The sequence below is a fragment of the Mytilus trossulus genome, chromosome 4 (genome assembly GCF_036588685.1).
Source record: "Mytilus trossulus isolate FHL-02 chromosome 4, PNRI_Mtr1.1.1.hap1, whole genome shotgun sequence".
NCBI lineage: Eukaryota > Metazoa > Mollusca > Bivalvia > Mytilida > Mytilidae > Mytilus > Mytilus trossulus.
In genome coordinates this window covers 61,597,025-61,620,167 of record NC_086376.1, presented here as the reverse complement: position 1 = coordinate 61,620,167, position 23,143 = coordinate 61,597,025, and the positions used below count along the sequence as shown (strand labels likewise).

General features: G+C 31.3%; 3 protein-coding genes across 3 annotated transcripts; all 3 read right to left on the bottom strand.

Annotated features, from left to right (window-relative positions):
* Positions 1-255: 255 nt before the first annotated feature.
* LOC134714064 (uncharacterized) lies at positions 256-2,184 on the bottom strand. Its single transcript, XM_063575310.1, has 3 exons — positions 2,082-2,184; positions 773-1,486; positions 256-350 (listed from the first exon to the last, which is right to left on the bottom strand). Exons 2-3 carry the CDS (start codon positions 1,473-1,475, stop codon positions 331-333), a joined length of 723 nt encoding a protein of 240 aa, XP_063431380.1. The 5' UTR covers positions 1,476-1,486; positions 2,082-2,184; the 3' UTR covers positions 256-330.
* Positions 2,185-7,499: 5,315 nt separating this feature from the next.
* On the bottom strand, positions 7,500-8,933 carry LOC134714063 (keratin-associated protein 19-2-like). The gene is made up of 3 exons (XM_063575308.1): positions 8,828-8,933; positions 7,867-8,550; positions 7,500-7,596 (listed from the first exon to the last, which is right to left on the bottom strand). Exons 2-3 carry the CDS (start codon positions 8,537-8,539, stop codon positions 7,577-7,579), a joined length of 693 nt encoding a protein of 230 aa, XP_063431378.1. The 5' UTR covers positions 8,540-8,550; positions 8,828-8,933; the 3' UTR covers positions 7,500-7,576.
* Positions 8,934-16,323: 7,390 nt separating this feature from the next.
* Positions 16,324-18,664, bottom strand: LOC134714062 (uncharacterized). The gene is made up of 2 exons (XM_063575307.1): positions 17,880-18,664; positions 16,324-16,390 (listed from the first exon to the last, which is right to left on the bottom strand). The coding sequence occupies exons 1-2, from the start codon at positions 18,655-18,657 to the stop codon at positions 16,371-16,373; spliced, it is 798 nt and encodes a 265-aa protein (XP_063431377.1). The 5' UTR covers positions 18,658-18,664; the 3' UTR covers positions 16,324-16,370.
* Between the last annotated feature and the right edge of the window lie 4,479 nt (positions 18,665-23,143).

Genomic DNA, 23,143 nt, shown 5'->3' with positions numbered 1-23,143 from the left:
TATAATGTTTTACGTGTGTTTGTTATGTTCACACATTGTTGTAAAGATAATGAAATTTGATGCGACTATCATACAAGTGACAAGTTGAGCTAACTATAAAACCAGTTAACTCCACCATTTTCTCCATATATGAAAATGCCTGTACCATGTCAGAATATGACCGTTATTATTCATTCGTTTGATGTGTTTTAGCTTGAGAAAACAGAACTTGCAAAAACAATCAAGTACTAATGAATTATTTAATATTCATTTTAATATTCATAAACCATTATAAACAAAATAAAAAATTTGTAGAAAACCGCCATCAATTCTTCATTGCCTCCTTGGATTCTAATATGTTCCTTTTTTACCTGAAATGAGAAAACAATGTTGACATGATCAGTTGATTGTTTTGTATTTTTGAGGATAGAACTGTGAAGTAATTGCATATTCTCCAAATATTTAGTTCAATGTACAGTTTGCTAAAATTGATCAATCCTTTAGTTGTATGTATCCTCTGGTTGTTTATATTTATCTTGCTCGGCTTTGATTTGTTATTTTGTTTTGTCTCGTTTTTTTCATTTTTTAGTCAGAGAATTGGTATTCCATTAATCTAAATCACTTTCAAAATACATGAGGAATACGAGATTATTCTTTAAAACAAAAGGGATATGCCATTTTGTATGAAACTCCCTCTCAAATAACAATTATGCAGTTGTTATTATATTATATTCCTATCATTTCGCATTTAAATGAAAAATATACTTCTATTTGGTGGTGTAGGATTACTTACCTCCAAATTTATCGAAACTGCTCAATCCACTGAGACCTTGTCTTCCATTTATGAGTCCACCATTGACGCTTAAACTATTTATACCACCAATACCATATGATCCAAAACCATTTAAACGACCATTTGATCCAAAACCATTCAGACTACCAATATCATATGATCCAAAACCATTCAAACCACCAATACTATATGATCCATAACCATTCAAACCACCAATACCATAAGATTCATAGTTGTTTACACCGTATGCCCTATTAATACCATATGCACCATAACCATTTAAATTGTTGTATCCTGTAAGTCCTCCACCGAATCCATAACCCATGAAAGGTCCGATTCCTTTACCGTGAACACCGTAATTTCCATAACCACCTAATCCATTCAAACCCCTTCCGTTCATGAACCCGTATCCAGGATATCCACTTTGTATTCTATATCCATTGTATCCAGCATAATCACCAATGTTTAATGGTGAACCGTAACCATATGTATTGCTTGAATATCCCCTGTATCCGTATCCTGATCTACCATAAGACGGATATCCAAATCCACCACTTCCTTGAAATACATTGCTACCAATATTACCTGGTCCAAATGGATTTCCGTACTTTTTCAGGTTATATTTTGGACTATATCCTTTTTCTCCGGCCTCCGATGCCACAATTCCGACAAGGGCTAAACAAATCAATACTATTGGTGTCATGTGTGTTGGTTCTAAAGAAAAAACAATAATATATAATAAAAGAGGGATTCAAATAATAACATTGCCCTTTCTTTGACGAACTTCAAAGCTTAAAATCCGAATGACAAACTTTTGAAGTGAATAAAGGGGACAGACTATGAGAGTTAACTCTTTTAAATCATCTGAACGTTTCAATTACATACTAAAACTTAACAGAAATCAAGCTACTTGAAGATAAAAACGTGTGTTTGTCAAACAGTCATACATCCAATGAAATTACTCCTGTAAATTGAGTGGTAAATATTTGTTTTAAATTTCTAAAAATTCTAAATTCCACAGAAATAAGAAGATATTCTATTAAAAATAAACGAGTCAAATCCACTTTATTCAAAATGCTTTGTGTCCCCTTTCAAGCTAACACGAGAAATCATAAAAAAAAAGTTAGAAATGCAATGGGTCAGAAAAAGTTAAAATATAATTATCATGAAGGCAAAAATAAAATGGGTTGAAGGTTTACGAAATCTAGTAAAGCAAAAGTTGTGCAAATTATACCAAATTTAAAGGACATGACTTGTTTGTAAGACAAACATGACATCTACATTTGAAGTGAATCAACTACACACTCACCTCTGTGTCTTTCTATGGTGGCGGGTTTCTTGTGATACTTTGTGATCGTTTTTCTTTATATACCATAAAAACTGACCAAACATGTTGTAATAATCTGTTATAGAATAGACATTTTACAATGATTAACATCTGTAATAGTGGGCTATTTAAACAAGGTTAACCACAATGATAGAAAATGTTGTCATCAATTATTTGTTGCTATTGTTTTACCCGCTGTAATCATCGTGGTTTGTGGATTTTCACCTATCAATAATATTTAATTTAAACTAAATGTGTAATTTAGTTTTAGGGAAAATCCTCATTTTATCTAGGTGTTCGTATACTTTCACCTATAGCTATTTACATTTTTATTTATTTGTGTCGTATATTGTTACCTTTCATTACCGTATTTAACATTTATCTATTTAAACTTCAAACATGTTAATCGCCGTTATCTTATAGATTAGGCAACAAGCTGAATGTGCGCGTTTTATTGTTTTGTTAAAATGTTCATTTATTATATAGGATATTTACTGTGAACTCATTTATATTCGTTGGATACCAATTTTCGTTGATTTTGTTTGGTACAGATGAACCACGAAATTAAATCTTCAACGAACTACTCATTTAACTGAGGCTTGTACACAAACTTCGTCAAAACCACGAAATTAAATATCCACGAACATGCAAGTTTTTTTCTTAATCCACGAAAATTGGTACTCACGAAAATAAATGAATCCACAGTATGGCAATAAAATGGTTTCAATATATTAGGTTAATTTCATTTATTAGATCATTGGTTGAAAAAACAAATAATATTGTGCAAATTTTCAAACATAATTTTTATTCATCTTATTTACTCTTTTAATTATTTCCTTCATATCTCATAATTTACGTATAGACTCACAAAACCAAAAGACATTTACATCAACAGTTATGAATAATAAATAAGAAACAACACGAACTCCAGTAAAAACCGGGAGTGAAATTAGGTGCTCTGGAAGGGTAAGCATTTCCTGCATCGTATACGGCTGTCGTCGTGTTATTTCTTTGTTCAGTTCGGTAATGATGAAAGGTTATTATGACTGAGGAAGAATATCATATATGATTTCTGACACACTTTTGTCATAATGACCAATCAGCTCAAACATCGTAATCGTGAGTGATGACCTTAATTTGATTGCCCTGTCTTAGCAACTTTCGAGAAAGCAGTATTCATCGTTCAACAAAATCAACTTACCGTATCAGTAACGTATCAATTGAGATACATATACTGCAGATGGGATGTTGCTACATAGAAATTGAAAGTTGACTATAGGAAAATTAATATCATCGCGTTTGTCATAATTTTTTGTACTTAACCTACCATCAGTAGTCATTTCGAAAAAAAAAGGTCTAACTGTGATTTATCTGTGTCGGTAGTTTCTTTAATTTCAAGTTCACTTAGATATATTAAATGTAAGTGACCACTGAATCTATTATTATTATTAAGAGATAGTACAGAAACATAAGAGGAGTTCTTTAAGTCGAGCTTTGAGTTTAGTATGTGGAATAGTAGAATACAAAGTAGAAAACTCAAAGGTTTTAGTGTTGGTAAAATGTTATAGGTTGCATTTCTGTAAATATTGACAATGCAATTTTCCATAGGAACTCCTTTTACGGCTCAAACTGTACCACTTGTGCTATGAAGTTTTGAAAAAAATCTTATCCTAGAATTGAAGTTCATTTGCACCACAATTTTTTTCAAAGGTCAAAATATAGGGCTGTGCGGCATGTTATCAACGTTTATATGCCCTGAACTTCTCAGATTTCAAACCAACACTTATTTCCATAACTATCCCTACCTCGAATGAAAGGTTACCACAGATCTAAATGTAAACAATATGCACATGTAAATGTACTGGTAACATTCCCAAGTTATGTCTCTGTGAGATGGTACACCTCTGTAATGATGAGATTGTGAATTCAACAATAACTCTTTTGAATTTTTCAGCATCCACATCTGATTAACACCGCTTCTAAATCAGAATATTTCTGAAGTCCTTCTTCTTTAACTGCAGTGAGTATGGCAGTAAGACGTATAGAAAGGGTTTAGTGGAACACTTGGAAGAACCTGCAATACATATTTCCTTATAATGATTTTTGTGAAGCTTATGAATCCAATATAAGGATGGAAGATCCTGGTCTTCATCCCTTGGATTATCACCAAAGGAAATTATAACCGAATTGTGGTTTTCCAGGATTTCATGCTTCGTAAGCGTACTTAGTGTATGTTTAGGAATTCCGTGTGTGTTATTTATTCCGAGTTTCTTAATCAGGCAGTCAATGTAGTGTTTCTTGCAAACAAAAACAATATTGTTTGAGACTTTGTCAGCTGAAACGACAACACTTTTGTCATGGAGCAAGACAACTCCTCTATGACCGGAGAAGATTAAAACTATCATCGCCTTGATAAATATAAATGATCGACATTTGAACTTGGCTGCTCCAAAATGAAAAGTCGCAGATTAAATGCACTACCATGTTGTTTCCTTTTTTTCTTCTTAGTTTTTCATGCTGGTCGATCTTTTCCAGTAACGTCTTAAATAGTCTGTCCTGTTTTAATTATTTTTATTAAAGGAGTGCCTATCTGTGTTTCCTTGATTTATCAATTTTAATTACTTCTTACTAACCATTAAATGTTGCAAAATGAATTCCTGTCATAAGCAATATCACAGGTTTTCGCAAATACTGGAAGCTTGTTCAAATTTCATTCTAACTTATGATAAATCCACCATGTTTCCGATGCTTATATACGAATCAGTAGTCTTCCTATATTGTAGTGTACGACGTCAAACTCGTTATTACAGAAGCAGAACGTTTTACAGCTAAGTGTTGATGGAGCAGATTTAAATGTACATACTGTTAAAATTACATAACCGGCAAATTTATGATTTGATTTACTTTTTGTTTTTCGGGTTTTCAATGATCAGCCATAGTGCCTTATCAAATCTTTGTAAATCGTAAGGTTTTAGTACAGATGTTTAGATATTCATGATATTAGTAGTAACAAAATCCCTGACTTTTAAATTCATCAGTCACACATATATTTCGTCTCTTAAAATCGTCAAGGCCATACAAACCACGCTAAACAAACAGGCTGAAAATATATCGAATAGCCGAAACCGTCCAGAAATCATTCAGTATTTTATCTAGTTGCAACATTTGTAATACATTTATAGCAAACAGTAAGTTTTTGGATATCTATAAATTGATTAGCACCACAAACCTATTCTCGGAGAATATGAATATTCATCGAATGGTTCCTTGTGATGGGAAATATGACGTGTGTCATTCGTGCATTTAGAGTATGGAACACTTCATAAGTTTTATGGACACCATCAACATTAGTAAACCAAACAACAGCCTTATTATTTCTTATGTTACAGTTGGTAACAGTTTTTGAATATGAGATATAATTTTGAAAAGTAATCTCTGTTTAAGAGCTTTGTTTCCTAATAGGCCTGAGTCTTTGTTTTTGGCTAAGCAACAACTTACAAAGACACCAAAGTTAAAGTTTTTTTTATTATATTGGTTTTCACTTCTTTTTATATGTGAAAAAAATGTTCTTAAAAATTCAACATTATGAACTGTTTGACCGAAACAAAAGTTTGATGTCTTCACTCGTTTTCTTTTTTTCAGCAATTTTTATATCTTAGGATACCAATATAACAAACCACTTTCGAGTTCATTCGTCACCGGAAAAAACTTGTCAGTTAGACACGTCTTGGTGACGTCATTTACAAGATAGAGGGTGTCGCCTGTATCCCTTCACTATCAACGTTCATCAAGCGTCTTAGTGATCGTCATTGTGCAAGATACACTAAAAAAAAATTGTTTTGTAAGTACATTGTCACAATTCCCCAATGACAGCAGTGCTGATTGTCAATTATGAGAATTTAGTTTGCCAAATAATGTGTGCAATAAAGAATTATAATTTTCCAACCACTCGCTCAACATTGGAATGTTACAAATTATGTTCACTAAAACCACAGTTTTTGACGAAAATGCATCGAACTCGAAAGTTGTCTATTCTCTGCTTTATAGTGTAAATAAGGGAACCCTATTTTCATATTCCGAATTGTGATATTTTGAAACCTCATAGCAAACAGGATATCATTACATAGTATTGCCGGCTATGTAGTTTAAAAGCATGCAACCAACCAGACTGATTAAAAAATCTGTGTTAATGTATATTTTGGTAACGAAATTACCGATTATTTGTCAGTAATAAATATATTTCGTGCATTCATTATCTGTAATGGCTATATATACTGATCAAGGCGAACTACTTCGCAAGTATACATAATGTAGGGCTTATTAACATATCCAGCCAAAATAGAACTCATTTTGTATTCAACATATATGACGTTACAGTATTTGAAAAAAACCAAGATAGCACCTTTTTAAGTTCTTGACTGCTATATTATCAGTAAAGGTTAATGAAGGCAACTGTAGTAAAATGTTCATCAAGCAGAGTTAGATCGAAACAGATTTTATACCAGGTCCTCTCATTTTGTTTAAAATCTCATTTATAATTTCACATAGCTTTATCTCCTATTTTAGTCATGATTTGTTTATATAATGTGCTTTGTCTTTATACTTTTTTTGTGTTTCTTTGTTACATATGACATGGCTTTGTACTTACATATTTAGCAATTGGCCGTTTCAGAATCTAGAGCATCATGGGTAATTTCATTGTTCGTACCCCAAAGGGAAAATAACGTTACGTCACTGGTTGAATTTCCATTGTCTATAACGTTTTAAACCAATCACAACGCTTTGGTGTACGCTTTTGAAAATATTACCCAGGATTCATTAGATTCTGAAACGGCGAATTGTGTTATAGTTCTATTATAATTTTTATATTCGTGTCTTTCATTTTTGCTAATGTTCCTTGTCTATAGCTATATGTCTCTTTGTGTTTCTTTGGCGTTGCTCAGTATGCGTACAAATACGATCCGCCATTGTGTTTTTGTGCTATTTTAGTTTTTTGTATTCTTGCGTATCGTTTCTGCTAATATGCCTTGTCTATATGCCTTTTAACGCTTCTTTTTTTAAATGTTTGTTTGTTTTTAAAGCGATTGAGAATATAACACAATGTTGATTACTGTACCTCTATTTTTTTACATTTTTACATTTTTACCTATTATGTTTTATTTTAGTTTGTTTTGTTCACACATTGTTGTAAGGATAATGAAATTTGATGTGACTATCATACAAGTGAGAGGTTCAGGTAGCTAAAAAATCAGGTTTAATCCACCATTTTCTACAAAAAAAGTGCCTGTACCAAGTCCGGAATATGACAGTTGTTATCCATATGTTTGATGTATTTGACCTTGAGAAAACAGAACTTGCATGAACAAATCAAGTACAATGAACTATTTAATATTCATTTTATTATTTATAAACCATTACAAACAAAATAAACAAATTTGTAGAATATCGCCAACAATTCTGCAATGCCTCCATGGATTTTAATATGTTCCTTTTTTACCTGAAATGATAAAACAATTTTTACATGATAAGTTGATTACATTGAATTATTGAAGGAAGAGTTGTGAATTAAGTTCAAATTCTCTTTTGATTCAGAAAATATGTAATCTAAATCATTTTTAAAATAGAATACAATGCACAAGAACTAAGAGAATAAATCTTTACATCAAAAAAGGATATGCCATTGTGTATGACACTTCCTCTCAATTGTTATTATATTATATTTATAAAATTTCAATTTTATTTTAGTTAGCGATCTAATATTACTTACCTCCAAATTTACCAAAACTGCCAAACCCACTGTAACTGTTTCTTCCATTAGTGAGCCCACCATTAGCGTTAATACCAAAACCATTCAAACCACCAATACCGTATGATCCAAAACCATTTAAACTACCAATACCATATGATCTAAAACCATTCAAACCACCATATGATCCAAAACCATTCAAACTACCAATACCGTCAATACCATAAGATCCATGATTATTAACACCGTATGCCCCATTAATGCCATATGCTCCATATACATTTCCTCCAAGTCCTTGATCGTATCCATAACCCATGAAAGGTCTTATTCCATTACCGTATACGCCGTAATTTCCATAACCACCTAATCCGTTCAAACCCCTTCCATTCTTGAACCCGTATCCAGGATATCCACTTTGTGCACTATAGCCATTGATTCCAGAATAACCACCAATGTTTAATGGTGAACCGTAACCATGTGCGTTGTTGGCAAATCCTCCATATCCATAACCTAATCTGCCATAAGACGGATATCCGAATCCACCATTTCCTTGAAATGCATTACTTCCAATCAAACCTGGCCCAAATGGGTTTCCATATGTTTTCAGGTTATATTTGGGACTATATCCTTTCTCTCCGGCCTCCGATGCCACGAGTCCAAAAAGGGCTAAACAGATCAATACTATTGGTGTCATGTTTGTTGGTTCTGAAACGATATTAATTAATAATCAAATTATATTATAATGTATTTGAAATCAAATCATTGGCAATCCGGACAACAAATAATAATAAAATAAATGAAAATGTGAGGAGTGAGAATGCCATGGGGCAGAGTAAGTTGAAAAAGTATTCAAGAAGGTTAATTGTTTCCAGTCGTCAAAAATTCATTTAAAAAAAATAATAATATGAAATATGCAATATGTGAAAAATATAATTTTTCAAACAAACACTAAACATATATTTTAAGTATATCAACTACTTACCTATGTGTCTTTCTATGATGGCGAGTTCCTTGTGCTACTTGGTGATTGTTGTCCTTTATATACCAGAATCATTGACCAAACATGTTGTAATAATCAGTTATGGAAGAGACATTTGACAATGTTGTTCCTTTGTAATGTTGGGTCTATTTAAACAATGTTAACCACAATGATCGAAAATATTGTCATCAATTATGTGTTGCTTTGTTTTAACTGCTGTAATTATTGTGGTTTGTGGAATTTCACCTATCAATAATATTTAATTCATACTTCATGTGTAATTTAGATTTAAGGGGAAGTTCTCATTTATTTTAAAGTATTTGTTCACTTTCACTGGAGCGTCACTGATGAGTCTTTTTAGACGAAACTCGCGCCTGGCGTATATACAAAATTTTGTCCTGGTATCTTTGATGAGTTTATATACAAATTGTGTATGTCTGGAAATTCTATCAATGTCCATTAATATAGTATTTGCAATTTATCTTTTCAAAATTAAACACTTGTAAACATCGTTTATTGATATATTTCACAACCAACTGAATGTTAACTTTTTATTGTTATCTTATAAAAGTTTTCTGTAATTAGTTAATACTTCAGTTTTATTGTGTATATCTTTTATATTCATTTAATAAAATTTACTGTTTGCAATAGCATAAATTGTTCTAAATAATAATGATGTTCTTGTCCCAAGCCGAAAACTCTAGCCGTATTTGGCACAACCTTTTTAAACTTTTGATCCTCAGTGCTGTACAACTTTGTATCTTTTTTTTACTTTCGAACTTTTATATCTGGTCGTCACTGGTGAGTCTTGTGTGGACGAGGCGCGTTTTTGACGTATTGAATTTTAAACCTGATGCCATTGTTATATATTATTCATGTGTGTCCTTGCCTTATACCTTCTCCTATTTATTTGTATTGTATTCCTGAAATTTTATGTTGTCATTTTAATGTCGTATTTAACATTGCCATTAAAGTACGAGGTTTGGCATGCCATAAAACCAGGTTCAACCCACCATTTTTTCTTTAAAAATGTCCTGTATCAAGTCAGGAAAATGGCAATTGTTATTATAGTTCGTTTCTGTGTGTTTGACATTTTAACGTTGTGTTTCAGTTGTTTCGATTGTTTTCTCTAATATTTGAGTGTGAATTTACATTATTATAAGACGTGTCTCGGTACTTTTCTATCCCTAATTCGTGTATTTAGTTTTGATGTTAAATTTGTTATTCCAATCGGATTTTGTCTAATGCTTAGTCCGTTTTTGTGTGTGTTACATTTTAATGTTGTGTCGTTGTTCTACTCTTATATTAAATGCGTGTCCCTCAGTTTTAGTTTGTTACCCTGATTTTGTTTTTTGTCAATAGATTTACAAGTTTTGAACAGCGGTATTCTACTGCTGCCTTTTTCTTAAGCAGGTGCATTTCATTTGTAAGTGCACTTATCGAAATAACCAGTGTGCACATGTCTGTTCCTTTTAAATCAAAACCTAAAAACGTTTTTATGAATAACTCTATGTAAATGTACCAATATTTTACCGTCAGTATGATTTTTTTTAATTTTTATTTTGTCCTTCTTATTTGATTAAAGATTTTTTGTATAACCCTTTTTATAAACTGCGAAAATGTCTTCATTTTTTAATTATTTTCAGAGAGATAGCAGTTATGCCACATCAAAACCAAAAACAAAATATATTTCTCTACAGATAAATTTCTATTTTAAACGCGTTATAGTTTAATTTTATCAAAGATTTTAAATTGTTGTTTGTTTTTCAAATATGAATAGCATGATTTTCTCACTTTCCGCTGAGATCAACCCGGGTCTGAGAGAAGTTCTTGTTCCTCACTTCCTATGGTGTTGTTTGTATTTTTGTCATTTTTCGTATATTTTCCATGACGTTGGCAGTTTGTCTTCTTTTTATTTATCCCTTCAGTCTCTGCTATTTCTCGTTAAGGGATGATAAAGTTATCAAAGTACCAGGATTATAATTTATTACGCCAGACAGTCTTTTGATATTTTTTCGTTAAATAATCAAGAATTTTCTCAATATACTGCTGAAATTTACCCCCAAGGAACTTACTTTAAATAGATCAAATTTATTCGGTCATAACTGTTCTTTCCTGGATTTAGATATTTCTGTTTTAAATGGAAACGCCACACGATTTTTCGTTCCCTATTATTAATTTTACATTTTAGATGTTGATGATCCTTTGGCAGCATCTTGCGGTGTTTATATTTCACAGCTCGATCGCTATGCCCTTGCCTGTTGTGACGTTTTTGATTTTAACGAACGCAATCTATGTATAACTGGTAAATTGTTAAACCAGGGATATCGTTACCATAAATTACTTAAAACCCTTACTAAATTTTTCCATAGATTTAAAGATTTGGTTTTGAAGTTTGGCTGTACCATATTTCAAACGGGATAGCATATCCTCATTTTTACGGAAATATTGTTAACCGTGCCCGGAAATTTTGAAATGATCCGTGTAAACTTATCGCTCCTACAAATAAACTTATTCTAAAAGGTTACCAATTCAACACTGTTATATAAATGTACACATTCATTGATCTACAATCTGTCGATATCTGTAACTTGGCATTGCACAAGGTCATGTTTTTCTTTGGCTGTTCATGACATCTTTACAAATAACACTAAATCTATTGGATGTTGGATGTGTACGGATTACTATTTTAATCTTAGATGCATATTTTTTTATAAGTTGTTTGTGGCTTTGAACTAGCTGTCAGATAACTGCGAGTACTCTCAGATCTGTTCCTAGTGTCTTTTTAATGTCGGGATGTACAAGTACACGGCAACGTCCACTTGTATTTTTGTCCATCTGATGAGTTAAGCCTTTTTCAACTATTTTTATAGTTCGTTCTTATGTTGTACTGTTATACCACTGTCCCAGGTTAGGGAAGGGTTGCGATTTTGCTAACATGTTTAACCCCGCCACATTATTTAAGTTTGTGTCTGTCCAAAGTCAGGAGCCTGTAATTCAGTGGTTCTCGTTTGTTTTGTGTAACTAGTACATATTTTTTTTCTTTCATTTTTTTTATATAAATAAGGCCGTTGGTTTTCTCGTTTGAATTGTTTTACATTGTCTTATTGGGGCCTTTTATAGCTGACTATGCGGTATGGGCTTTGCTCATTGTTGAAAGCCGTACGGTGACATATAGTTGTTAATGTCTGTGTCATTTTGGTCTCTTGTGGACGGTTTTATTATTGGCAATCATACCACATCGTTATATTACTTGTTTTGGTAACAACATTAAAGGTACACTAAAGAATATATCTTGCGTGATGATGTAGGCTAATTTATTTTAAAAATCCAAAATTTAAATCGAAAATTGTAAGAGCTTTGGACACATGAAATTTATAACGTGTTGTTTTATTTTTTTTCCTCCCTTGGTTATATGAATATTTCATTTTTCAAAAAATATATATCAGAATTCTAGTTAGACGTTTATACTCTAGACAATAATTTGCAACAACTCAAACACTTACCCCCTAAAAATATATTGTATATCCAATCGAAAGTAAATTGAACAAGTAAAGCTACACCAAAAACGTCGTTAAATAAAATTGAATACCCAACATGTGTCATGCTTATCAATTACATATGGTCAATTCACTGATAGATCCTCCCTTAAATTATTTAAAACTATCACTCATTGACAATACTGTCTTTAAAAAAATGAGATACACCCAGTCGGGTTAACGTTCTCACGGGTGTATCTAATTCTTATAGTTTGATTAATACCATACATGAGTTTTGCTGACATCCCTTTTTGCTGCAACGTTTTGCGCATCGTATATTGGAACCAAGATTGAAAATTAGATTGTAATAAATTGAAAACAACACGTTTGATAATTCCAAATCGTCCGAAGCGCTTTTCTGGAACTACCTTCACCAGGAACGTTCAAATCCAAACATTTGAAATCCAAGGATGAAAAGTACCGAAATCGTTGAAGAGCTACATGACAAAAATACCTAAAATTGATAGCCCAATTCATCGTATGTCAACTTTGCCTGAGGGAGTTGAAACCTTAGTTTCTTAATAATATCAAAATTCATAAATGCACAATTTTAGTTGTATTTTAGGATAAATCGGTCAATAAAGTTGAATCTTTATCATAATATTAAGTCGTACAGAATTCGCATTTTGTCAAGTGTTTTTTCACAGTTGACGAATATCCTTGGAAATCAATTAAATGTATATATTAAAAAATTAAATAACATTAAAATAAAACGAACTAAAAGGAAAGTTCGAAACGGAAAGTCCCTAATTACATGGCAAAATAAAAAATATAACACATAAAATGAGTGGATAACAACTGTCATGTTCCTAAGTTGATAACAATTTTAGAAAAACCTTTAACAAATGAAACGGATAACAAAAATATCAAATCCTTTTTAAGAAATATTTAATGCAAAGTATACTTTATTGTAGTTTTAACATGGGTAGGAAATATATTTGTTGTTATTTTGGTCCGTGTAATAATGAGGGCGAAAATAACACGAATATAATGCCTACCCTTGTTAAAACTGCAATAAAGTATAATTGCATCCATTATATTGATTATGATCGATAAGGACAATAAAGGTAATTTCTATGTCCAATGTGTATTAGTGTAGAGCATTTGTGTTGGCTCTTCCATGAACCTTCCTTTTTTGTTTGTTAACAACGAACGACTGGCTATGTGATTTTTCAGAAGGAGTGGTGTTTTTTAGCTAGGCCAAATATGTCAATTGCAAATTGTAACACATTGTAGTCATAATAAATGTATTAGTAACAAAATGTGACTAATTTTAGAGTTGAAAGCGTTTTAAATTAATTAAATATATTAAGTGCATGCATGCCAGTTTGATAAATTTCATTATTCTGCAGTAGTCAATATACGCATATGCAAACAAATTTTGTTGGATTTCGAGCATGTGTTTGTCGACAAAACAAAAGAAGCACGTCATATGAAGAAAGGGAATAATATCCTGTATTGATTCTTAATTCGCACAATCTTTTTTCAAAAATTTGATTCCTAAAAAACATTAAAAGTTCAATGTGATTATTTATTGCGACATTTCTGGAAATCAGATTTGTAGTATCGTGAATGTCTTTAAATAGCAAAGAGGCCACATGTTGTGATGAAAATCGTATTTACAGGAAAGAATCTCTGAAACTCACATCATCAGGATGAAAAATCAGTTCCTTTGAGCCATATAAGCTATTTTGCCGTATAGACAGTGGTTATTTCCATGAAAACCACCGTGCTGCCGTCATGTTTTTTCTTACTCCTTTATTGAAATCCACGAGAAGTGGCGCCTCTCAAGATGAATGTAAAATAGCTTAAACCTTTCAACTTTGAGAGGAAAACAACGGAACAAACAAAACAAATCCAGCTCCGGGAGGCTAAATAGATCCTGCTTAATATGTGGCATCCGTATATAGGTCAAATTCGGCAACAAGTTCAAATTTACAGAGTCTCATTTTAATCTTTCTTAATTTTTCATTTAAACCATTTTTTATAACTTTGGTAGGCGTGTTTGTAAATGCACTGTTCATTCTTATGGAAACCAAATGTGTTTATGATTTCTATTATTCTAGTTCATTCATTGAAATAAGAGGACAAATTTGAGGTCATGTTGTATACTTTTCTCTCTCTCTGAATAATGAAAACAAGAAGATGTGGTGTGATTACTATTTAGACAACTCCTCACAACAGACAACATGTTATTGACGTAAACAGCTACAAGTACCCTCATGGACATCAAAAGTATTAAAACCCATACCACCTTTCTTTAAAAATTTAGCAAAGATCGCATCCTTCCAACTGATCTTGATATAAAATGATCTCACAGATAATCAAGGTCTAATAATCTACATGTACATTAGTTTGTTGACACATTTTTATTCGTTTTCGATTTCAAGAGATATTCTCAGTTTGTTATTTGACTTTAACTAATCTAGGGATTTGAATAATCGACATTACAACTTGGTTTTGTAAAAGTCTTATTTTCTGTTTCATCAAATACAAACAATACACAATAACTACATTCAAATTATCATTACAGATAATTTGACCTTCGTATATAATGTCTTTTGATATAAACAAATTATCATTTATAATCAATATAATAACGAAACCTCTCCGTCGTAGATCTTAGTGCAATACCATGGTTTTATTGTTTTGTTTTCATCTTTTTCTTGATTTTCATGTTGACCAATCTTTTCTAGTTACGTGTGAAATATTTTGTACTGTTTTGATTTTTTTTTGATTTTTTATAATAGAGTTCAGAAATTATTGCAGGATTTTTATAAATGTAAATTATGCTACTATGTACATTCCTACATCTGATACATTTTTCTAAGTAGAGACTTTTAAGAAAAATCCCAATAATTTTCTTGCATATTTGTTAAATCTTAAATCTACAAATAATTGCAATAATTTCTAATTTACAGTTGTTGTCTCAGAATGAACGAAGTTTTTTTTTCAAAGCATCCGTTGCCATATCCTGTCCTCTTTCCTTCTACATCACCGAATAATGAAACAAAAATAAAGTATATCTACAATGAGCTACACAGAAGTGTTTCGCAAAAGAAGAATGCTAGTTCAATATGATTTCAACTTATAATTAAACCATAGTTGCCAGACTTACATTGTTTCTTAAAATGTCCTGAACCAAGTCAGTGTTCTGTTGTTTCGTTGTTTTATTCTTACTGATGATGTTGTACTTCTCGACATGGAATTGTTTTCTCTAAATCTGTTAATGACTTTTGATAGGAAGTATACTACTGTTGCCTTTATTTATATATCAATCAGTAACCTTCCAAATGCTTAAGTGTTCAACGTCACAATCAGTCTGCAAAAAGTATGACCTTTTACAGTTCAGTTTTGAAGAGTCGTATTTACATTTACATGGAATAAAAATAAAACGACTGCCAAAATGATGATGTGTTATCCTGTAAGTCATAAGGACTCTACATGACCATGCAGCAATACTGCCTTATCCAACTTGTGTATCAATGTGAACGTTAAGATAAGAGACAGACTTTATAATATATTGTCTCCAGTTCAATGGAAAAGATGTTTTCAGCCTAGTCACAAAAAAGTGTATTATTCAGCAAGAGACAATCTTTTATATAGCAAACAAGAAAAGTTAATGGATACTGCCAGCATCTTTGCTTTCTTCATCCGAAGTTCCTGTATGAAGTTAGGCTCCTGTGAAATAATGATAACCTCGCCACGGATAGTAATTTCGTTTCCATGTGATGAGTAAGGTTTAATATATTGCATGGGGTTATTTTGGAAAATGTTTTGTTGTCTTTTGTTTCTCATTTTACCTTTTGGTCGCAGTAATTCGTCCATAAATTGTTTTCAATTGAATTGTGTATACCTCTATATTTCAACTTAATTGTATTTAAAAAGAAAACAAAACGTGCATGAAAAATCAAGAAGAAAGAGAATAATATTTATTTTAATATTCATAAACCATTATAAAAAAACTGTAAAATATCGACATCAATTTATCATGGACTTCTTGGATCCTAATATGTTCCTTTTTTACCTGCAATGATGAAAATAATGTTGAAATGAAAAGGTGACTGCATTGCATTATTAAAGGAAGACTTCCCAGTTCATATTTTAAAAAGATTTTGTTAAACGTACATTGCGCTAAAACTGCTCAAACTTTCAGTTGTATGTCTTCTACGGTTGTTCATATCTTTTCTTATTCTTCCGTACATCTCCTACTTTTCCTTCAGTTTTTCATGTTTGATTTAGATAACTGGTATCAAATAAATCTAAATAACTTTCAAATTAAACAAAAAGAATGCACAAGGTTTATGAAAAACGACTTGTCCCATACAATTTCAAAGCTTATTTCAAAGGAGAGGTTTTACAAAATTGTTTTAAAAATGTAAACTTTTAGTTATTTATTGTACAGTAGAATGCTTCTGTTACATAAATATGGGCTGTTTTTGACAAAATAATGCACATATATCAGGTACTAGCACCATTAAGGTGGTACCTAACACTACAGGGAGATAACTCTGTAATATCAGCTAAACGTTTTAATGACGTTGTGTTGTAAGGGAATAAAAAGCTTTTCAATTATCAAAATTACTGTTTCCCAAACTGCTATATAACCAGTGTAATTTTTCTGATAAAATGCTTGGTTCAAATTTTTTGAAATTTTTATATTTTTGTCAGATGGTCAAAGTAAATATTTATTCAAAATTTTATGAATATTAAACGAGCCAAACTAATTTTAGTCAAGGTGTTGGGTACCACCTTAAGTCATGCTTAATTTCTGAAATCTTCACAATTCTAACATTTTTGTTAAATTTTAGACGGTTTTCGTGTGAAACAAAAGTGGCCGCATTCGTGTTCATCCTTAATATTAAAATGTATGTTGTATTTTATGATAATACATAACATATATAAAGATTGAAGATGAACACAGATGCGGCCATTTTCATTTTTGACGAAAACCATCTGAAAAGTGACATTTTTCGACATATTTGGTAGATTTTTCATATTTGAGCTTGAATCGGGTCGTTTTTAATGACAATATCAGTTAAAATCTTTCACATAATCTAATTGATTCAAATGAAATAGACACTTAAGTGTTTGAAAAGTGGTCAAAATCTTTCGTCAGATGAACCTGAAATTTGAGGCCAAAATCGGTCCTTACCAAATCAAGGTTCATTTGTTAATACCTTGCTATGCTTAAGTCTTAGTGTAGGAATCTCCATAAAGTCTCCATAGAGTAAAGAATAAGCAATCAATTCAATATAGTAACAAAATATTTTACCATATACCATCCTATCTTAAATAATTATCCAATTCATTCATCATGATTTGTTTAACGTTTTACTTTTACTCATATTCGTTTGTCGGAACATTAATCTAAATCAATCCACGTGACGAACGAAGGTCATTTTGTATTAAACCCTCTCAAGTTATAAGTTGGCAATTGTATTTGTATTATTATTATGAAATTTCACATTCAAATAACAACTTTTTCTTCTTTTTGGAGATGTAGGATTACTTACCTCCAAATTTACCAAAACTGCTCAATCCACTTAGACCTCGTCTTCCATTTATTAGTCCACCATTTACACCAATACCATTACCATTCAAACCACCAATACCGTATGATCCAATACCATTTAAACCACCAATACCATATGATCTATAATCATTCAAACCATCAAAACCAGATGATCCAAAACCATTTAAACTACCAATACCACCAATGCCATTTGATGCAAGGCCATTCAAACCACCATATGATCCGAAACCATTCAAACCCCCATATGATCCAAAACCATTCAAACCACCAATACCATATGTTCGGTAATTGTTAGCACCGTATGCCCCGTTCAAACCATATGCTCCATAACCATTCAAATTGTTATATCCTCCAAGTCCTCGACCGAATCCATTACCATTGAAAGGTCCGATATTTTTACCGTAAACACCGTAATTTCCATTACCACTGAATCCATTCAATCCTCTGCCATGTAAATATCCGTATCCAGGATATCCACTTTGAATACTATATCCATTGTATCCAGCATATCCGCCAATGTTTAATGGTGAACCGTAACCATAGGCGTTGTTGGAATATCCCCCGTATCCGTATCCTGATCTACCATAAGTTGGATATCCAAATCCACCATATCCTTGGTATCCCAAACTATCAATAAAACCTGGTCCGAATGGATTTCCATATGTTTTCAGGTTATGTTTGGGACTGTATCCTTTTTCACCGGCCTCCGATGCAACGAGTCCGAAAAGGACAAAAGAAATCAATACTATTGGTGTCATGTTTGCTGGTTCTGAAACGATTTTCAATAATTTGTCAAAATAAAATAATAATAATAAAACTTTTGAAACATAAGCAAAAAACGGATCACCGAAAATGCTTCAGTAGATTAATGAAAGATAAAAGTTGCAAATAAAATATTGAGTTATATATATACGAATTATGACGATTAACATGATCTTTTGTGAGAGAAAGACGAATATCTTTTAATGCAAATCAAGTACTTACCTCTGTAATAATCTATGCTGGTGTGTTTCTTGTGATACGTATTGTTTACTGCGTCTTATATAATATACTCACTGACCACACATTATATTATAATCAGTTATAAAATAAACATTTAACAATGATAAACAAACAAAAAAAACAAAAAAACGGTTAACCACAATGATAAAAAATATTTTCATCAAGTATTTGTTACTATTGTTTTACCCTTTGTTATCGTGGTTTAGGGACTTTCACCTATTAGTAATATTTGAAATTCATAAAGCAAGTGTTATTCAGTATTAGGAAAATTTCCCATTTTATTTAAGTATTCGTACACATTCATTGATATCCAAGTTGTGTATTTCTAATCAATTGTGTCGTTTAATGTCGTTTCATTTTTTTGCATTTTTAACACTGTATTTGCAATTGATCTATTCAAACTCGGACTCGGAATCAAATCTCTGATGTGTTTGAGCTTTTGATTTTGCAATTTGCTGGGAATTTTTGTTTTAAATTTCCCTTGGAGTTCGTAAATAAATTTTGTTACTTTACTTCTTGCATTTATTTTCATATTTTTTAAGAAGTTGAATTATTATTCAATTCTTTTGGAAATGTATGGACAATAAATAAGCTTAAAGGTGTAAATCTTTCAGACAAATTGCATGTGTTAATCTATTGATATCCTACATCTACCGAATTGAATCATGTAGATGTACAAACATTTTCTCGTAAGGTTTCATTTCTTTTTGAAACTTTTTATTCTATTCTACACTTTCTTTTCTTTTCTCTTCGCAGAAATCTTTAAAAAGTATGACAAAATATAACAACAATGGTCTACATAACAATGTGTAGAAATACTAAAAACCGAATGACATGAAACCATGCAAAATCTGGGATGATTCAATGTTCTCTTGAAGGTCCTGCATATCCTGCTCCAAACATATCACCTGCTGTATCGTTCATGGTAATGGCAAACTCTTACAAAACGTTAGTCAAATGTATACCTGTGTAGTACGTTTATACAAGAAAGGCGAAAAGATACTAGTGGAACCGTCAAACTCATAAATTGAAAACAAACCGACAACGCCATGGTTAAAAATGATAAAAACAAAACAGACAAATAAAAGTACGTGATAGATAACATAAAAAACTAAAAACTGAGAGTCGAGAACCCCACCAAAAACTAGGGGTATGTTTTTTCGTGTCTCATAAAGGCATTGTGTCTACTTCGGTAGCTCATTCAATTTTTTACGGAACTCTAACAACTGTTATATAATTCGGAGGCTAATATACCAATAGGACACGGTTTGACAAACCATTTTCTTCGGGACATGCATTACCAAATAATGAATATAACATTTACCCGTTGGTTGATAACGTTAAATTTTGTTAGTTTTCATAGCTGTCTCCCCTTTTTTAATTTATCTTTAGGCTCGTCGTGGTTTTTTTTTATATAGTATCATGTTCTTTATGCTAGGTATATTTTTGTCAAAATTATATATTTTATTTTCACAAGCCATCTCTGATCTAAAAATGTATAAAATACAATATTTTTATATTTACTATTTTTAAATAACATAAAATAATTTGACACTTCTAACCAATACTGTAGAAATGTCATATATTCGAAAATCACAAAACAGCAAAAATTGAGAATGTTTCATCAACCGCAAATATAGTAATGGAGAACCCTTTTTTTTTGGTTTAAGTAAAAATATATCATTAATTACCATATTTCATTCATTGCGGTTAACCTTGAAAACACAAATAGTCTATTGCAATGGTTGCTTTGTGTCCTTTTTTTTAACATATATCATCAGAAATTGAGAATGTTTCATAAATTGTTAATATAATAGTGGATAACACTTTGTTGTTGTTTAAGGAGACTCGCGGGTATAAGATTTTCATAAAAAAAAAAAAACATTTATTTTTCATTACAAATTTGCTTTCCATTGTTTTCTACATGACAACCTTTTCTACAATGTTGACAGTTATTATCAATGTGTTTGAGCTTTTGATTCTGCCATTTGATTAGAGACTGTCGGAGTTCAACTTAGAGATAGAAATGTTTATTCACAATTTTTGTCATATCTTCAAAGATTGCAATATAACATACACGCAATAATTTCTGAATTTACAGTAGTTCAACTGTCTTTCTTCGAATTGTCGTTTTAAGGTTTTTTTCTTGCATTTTATTTCCATTTCCTGTTCACTTGTTATCGCGATCGACACCGCCGAATTTTAAAAAAATCACAAAACGATTAACTACAAATCGTTCTTTCTCATAAACGCTTTATGCTCTTTCGGTTGCTCATCCAATATTTACGTAATTATAACAAATTTTATATATTTCGGAAGTTTAGTTATCGTTAGCACACTGTTTAATCAACTTACTATTTTCTTTGGAACATGCCTACCTATAGTCATATACAATAACATTTATTCGCTGGTTGATAACGTTAAATGTGTTAGTTTTTCATAGATTTCTCACCTTTTTCAATTTATCTTCAGGCTCGGTTTTTTTTTGTATAGTATCAGCTAAAAATTATAAATTCCATAGGTTAGAATGTTGCTACATAAAAATGGAAAAAGCAAAAAGCTGAAATATGGTATGTTTAATTTCATTTTGTTTATCTTGCACAAAACGTAAAAATTTGAGGGTGGGGGTTATAACATAGTTAACGAAAATCCCCCCCCCCCCCCGACGGCAGAGAAACTCTTTTCAAATGATGGTATTTTGGAATTTGAATTTGAAGCCAAATATAATACTTCAAAAACAAAATCGGATTTGGTTATTGGTCTCACAACAAAAGATAATGAAAATTTGGTCATTAGCTGTCAGACGTACATTCGAGCTCGAAGCTATCCTTGTCTCTGTTATTTGTTGAACTTGTTTAATAATATTCATGTTCTTTATGCTGAGTATTTTATTTTATTTTCAAGAGCCATCTCTGAACTTAAACTGTTTAAAATACAATATATTTATATTTACTATTCAATAACATAAAATAATTTGACACTCTAACCCATACTGTAGAAATGTCATATATTTGAAAATCACAAAACAGCAAAAATTGAAAATGTTTCATATAAACCGCAAATATAGTAATGAAGAACACTTTTTTTGTTTATGTAAAAACATGTCATTAATAACAATATTTCCTTCATTGTGGTTAACCTTGAAGACACAAATTGTCTATTGCAAAGGTTCTTCGTTGCTTTGTGTCTTTTTTTAACATAATCTCCGAAATTGAGAATATTTTATAAACCACTAATATAATAGTAGATAACACTTTTTGTTGTTTAAAAAAAGTACAAATAAATAATTTATTACAACATTATATTCGCTGTGGTTAACCTTGAAAACACAAATCATTTATTGCAATGGTCGTTTATTGCTTTATGTATTTCTAATAAATATCAAAAATTGCTGTTTGTAATAACAGTATATAGGTCATAGCGTTACAGAATTTTGTCATTGCTAACTTTAATTGTTTATAGCTCGCAAAAACATTGGAACAATATTTATTCCGTGTGACGATTTCTGAAGTCATGATGTTGCATCATAATATTGAAGATAGGATAGGAATAACTTAAATTGAGGGATCGGATTCGGGTTTTGAGGGTTCTATTTTGAATTTTGGTGATGATTGTTTTGAGTTCTGTTTTTTTTCTTTTTAGGTGAGTGTATGGTATTCGGATTAAAAATTGAAATTAAACATACACAGGCAAATTTCACTCACATCGCTTTCACGTAAATTTAAATTAACTTGATTTCACTTGAAATTCATGTAAAAATTCACATCAGATTTACGTAAATCTCAATTCACGTGAAATTCACATGAACATTTTCACGTAAGTTTCATGTATAAGCTCGTTTGAGGTGAATATCAAGTGAAATTTTCATATGAATTTCATGTTAGATTCATATGAAATTCATGTGAGCAAATTGCCTGTGTATATTCAACATATTTTCTGTACGTGTTTAGCTATTGGGGTATAAAAATATGCATTTTTTCTTGGAGAAAATGAAGGTCAAAATTAATACATTGAATATATTCAAAATTGAAGATTAAGTTTTGCCATTTGACTAGGGATTTTGCGTTTCGAATTTTTCTTAAAGTGCATTATTTTGTGATCTTACTTTTTATGTGTGTAAAAAATAACGAGGACACATACTGTGTTGAAACAGAAATTATCAAGATAATTGATCTGTTTATTTTAGCCATTTCAGAGTTTTTTCCAATGCGCAGTGGTCATTTCCATAAAAATATGGTGTGC

Bases quoted from the DNA above. Each gene is read 5' to 3' on its own strand.
- LOC134714064 (XM_063575310.1), bottom strand. From the start codon at position 1,475: ATGACACCAATAGTATTGATTTGTTTAGCCCTTGTCGGAATTGTGGCA. The intron at 351-772 runs GTAAGTAATCCT...TTCTCATTTCAG, and splicing joins CAGTTTCGATAAATTTGGAG to GTAAAAAAGGAACATATTAG.
- LOC134714062 (XM_063575307.1), bottom strand. From the start codon at position 18,657: ATGACACCAATAGTATTGATTTCTTTTGTCCTTTTCGGACTCGTTGCA. The intron at 16,391-17,879 runs GTAAGTAATCCT...TCATCATTGCAG, and splicing joins CAGTTTTGGTAAATTTGGAG to GTAAAAAAGGAACATATTAG.
- LOC134714063 (XM_063575308.1), bottom strand. From the start codon at position 8,539: ATGACACCAATAGTATTGATCTGTTTAGCCCTTTTTGGACTCGTGGCA. The intron at 7,597-7,866 runs GTAAGTAATATT...TTATCATTTCAG, and splicing joins CAGTTTTGGTAAATTTGGAG to GTAAAAAAGGAACATATTAA.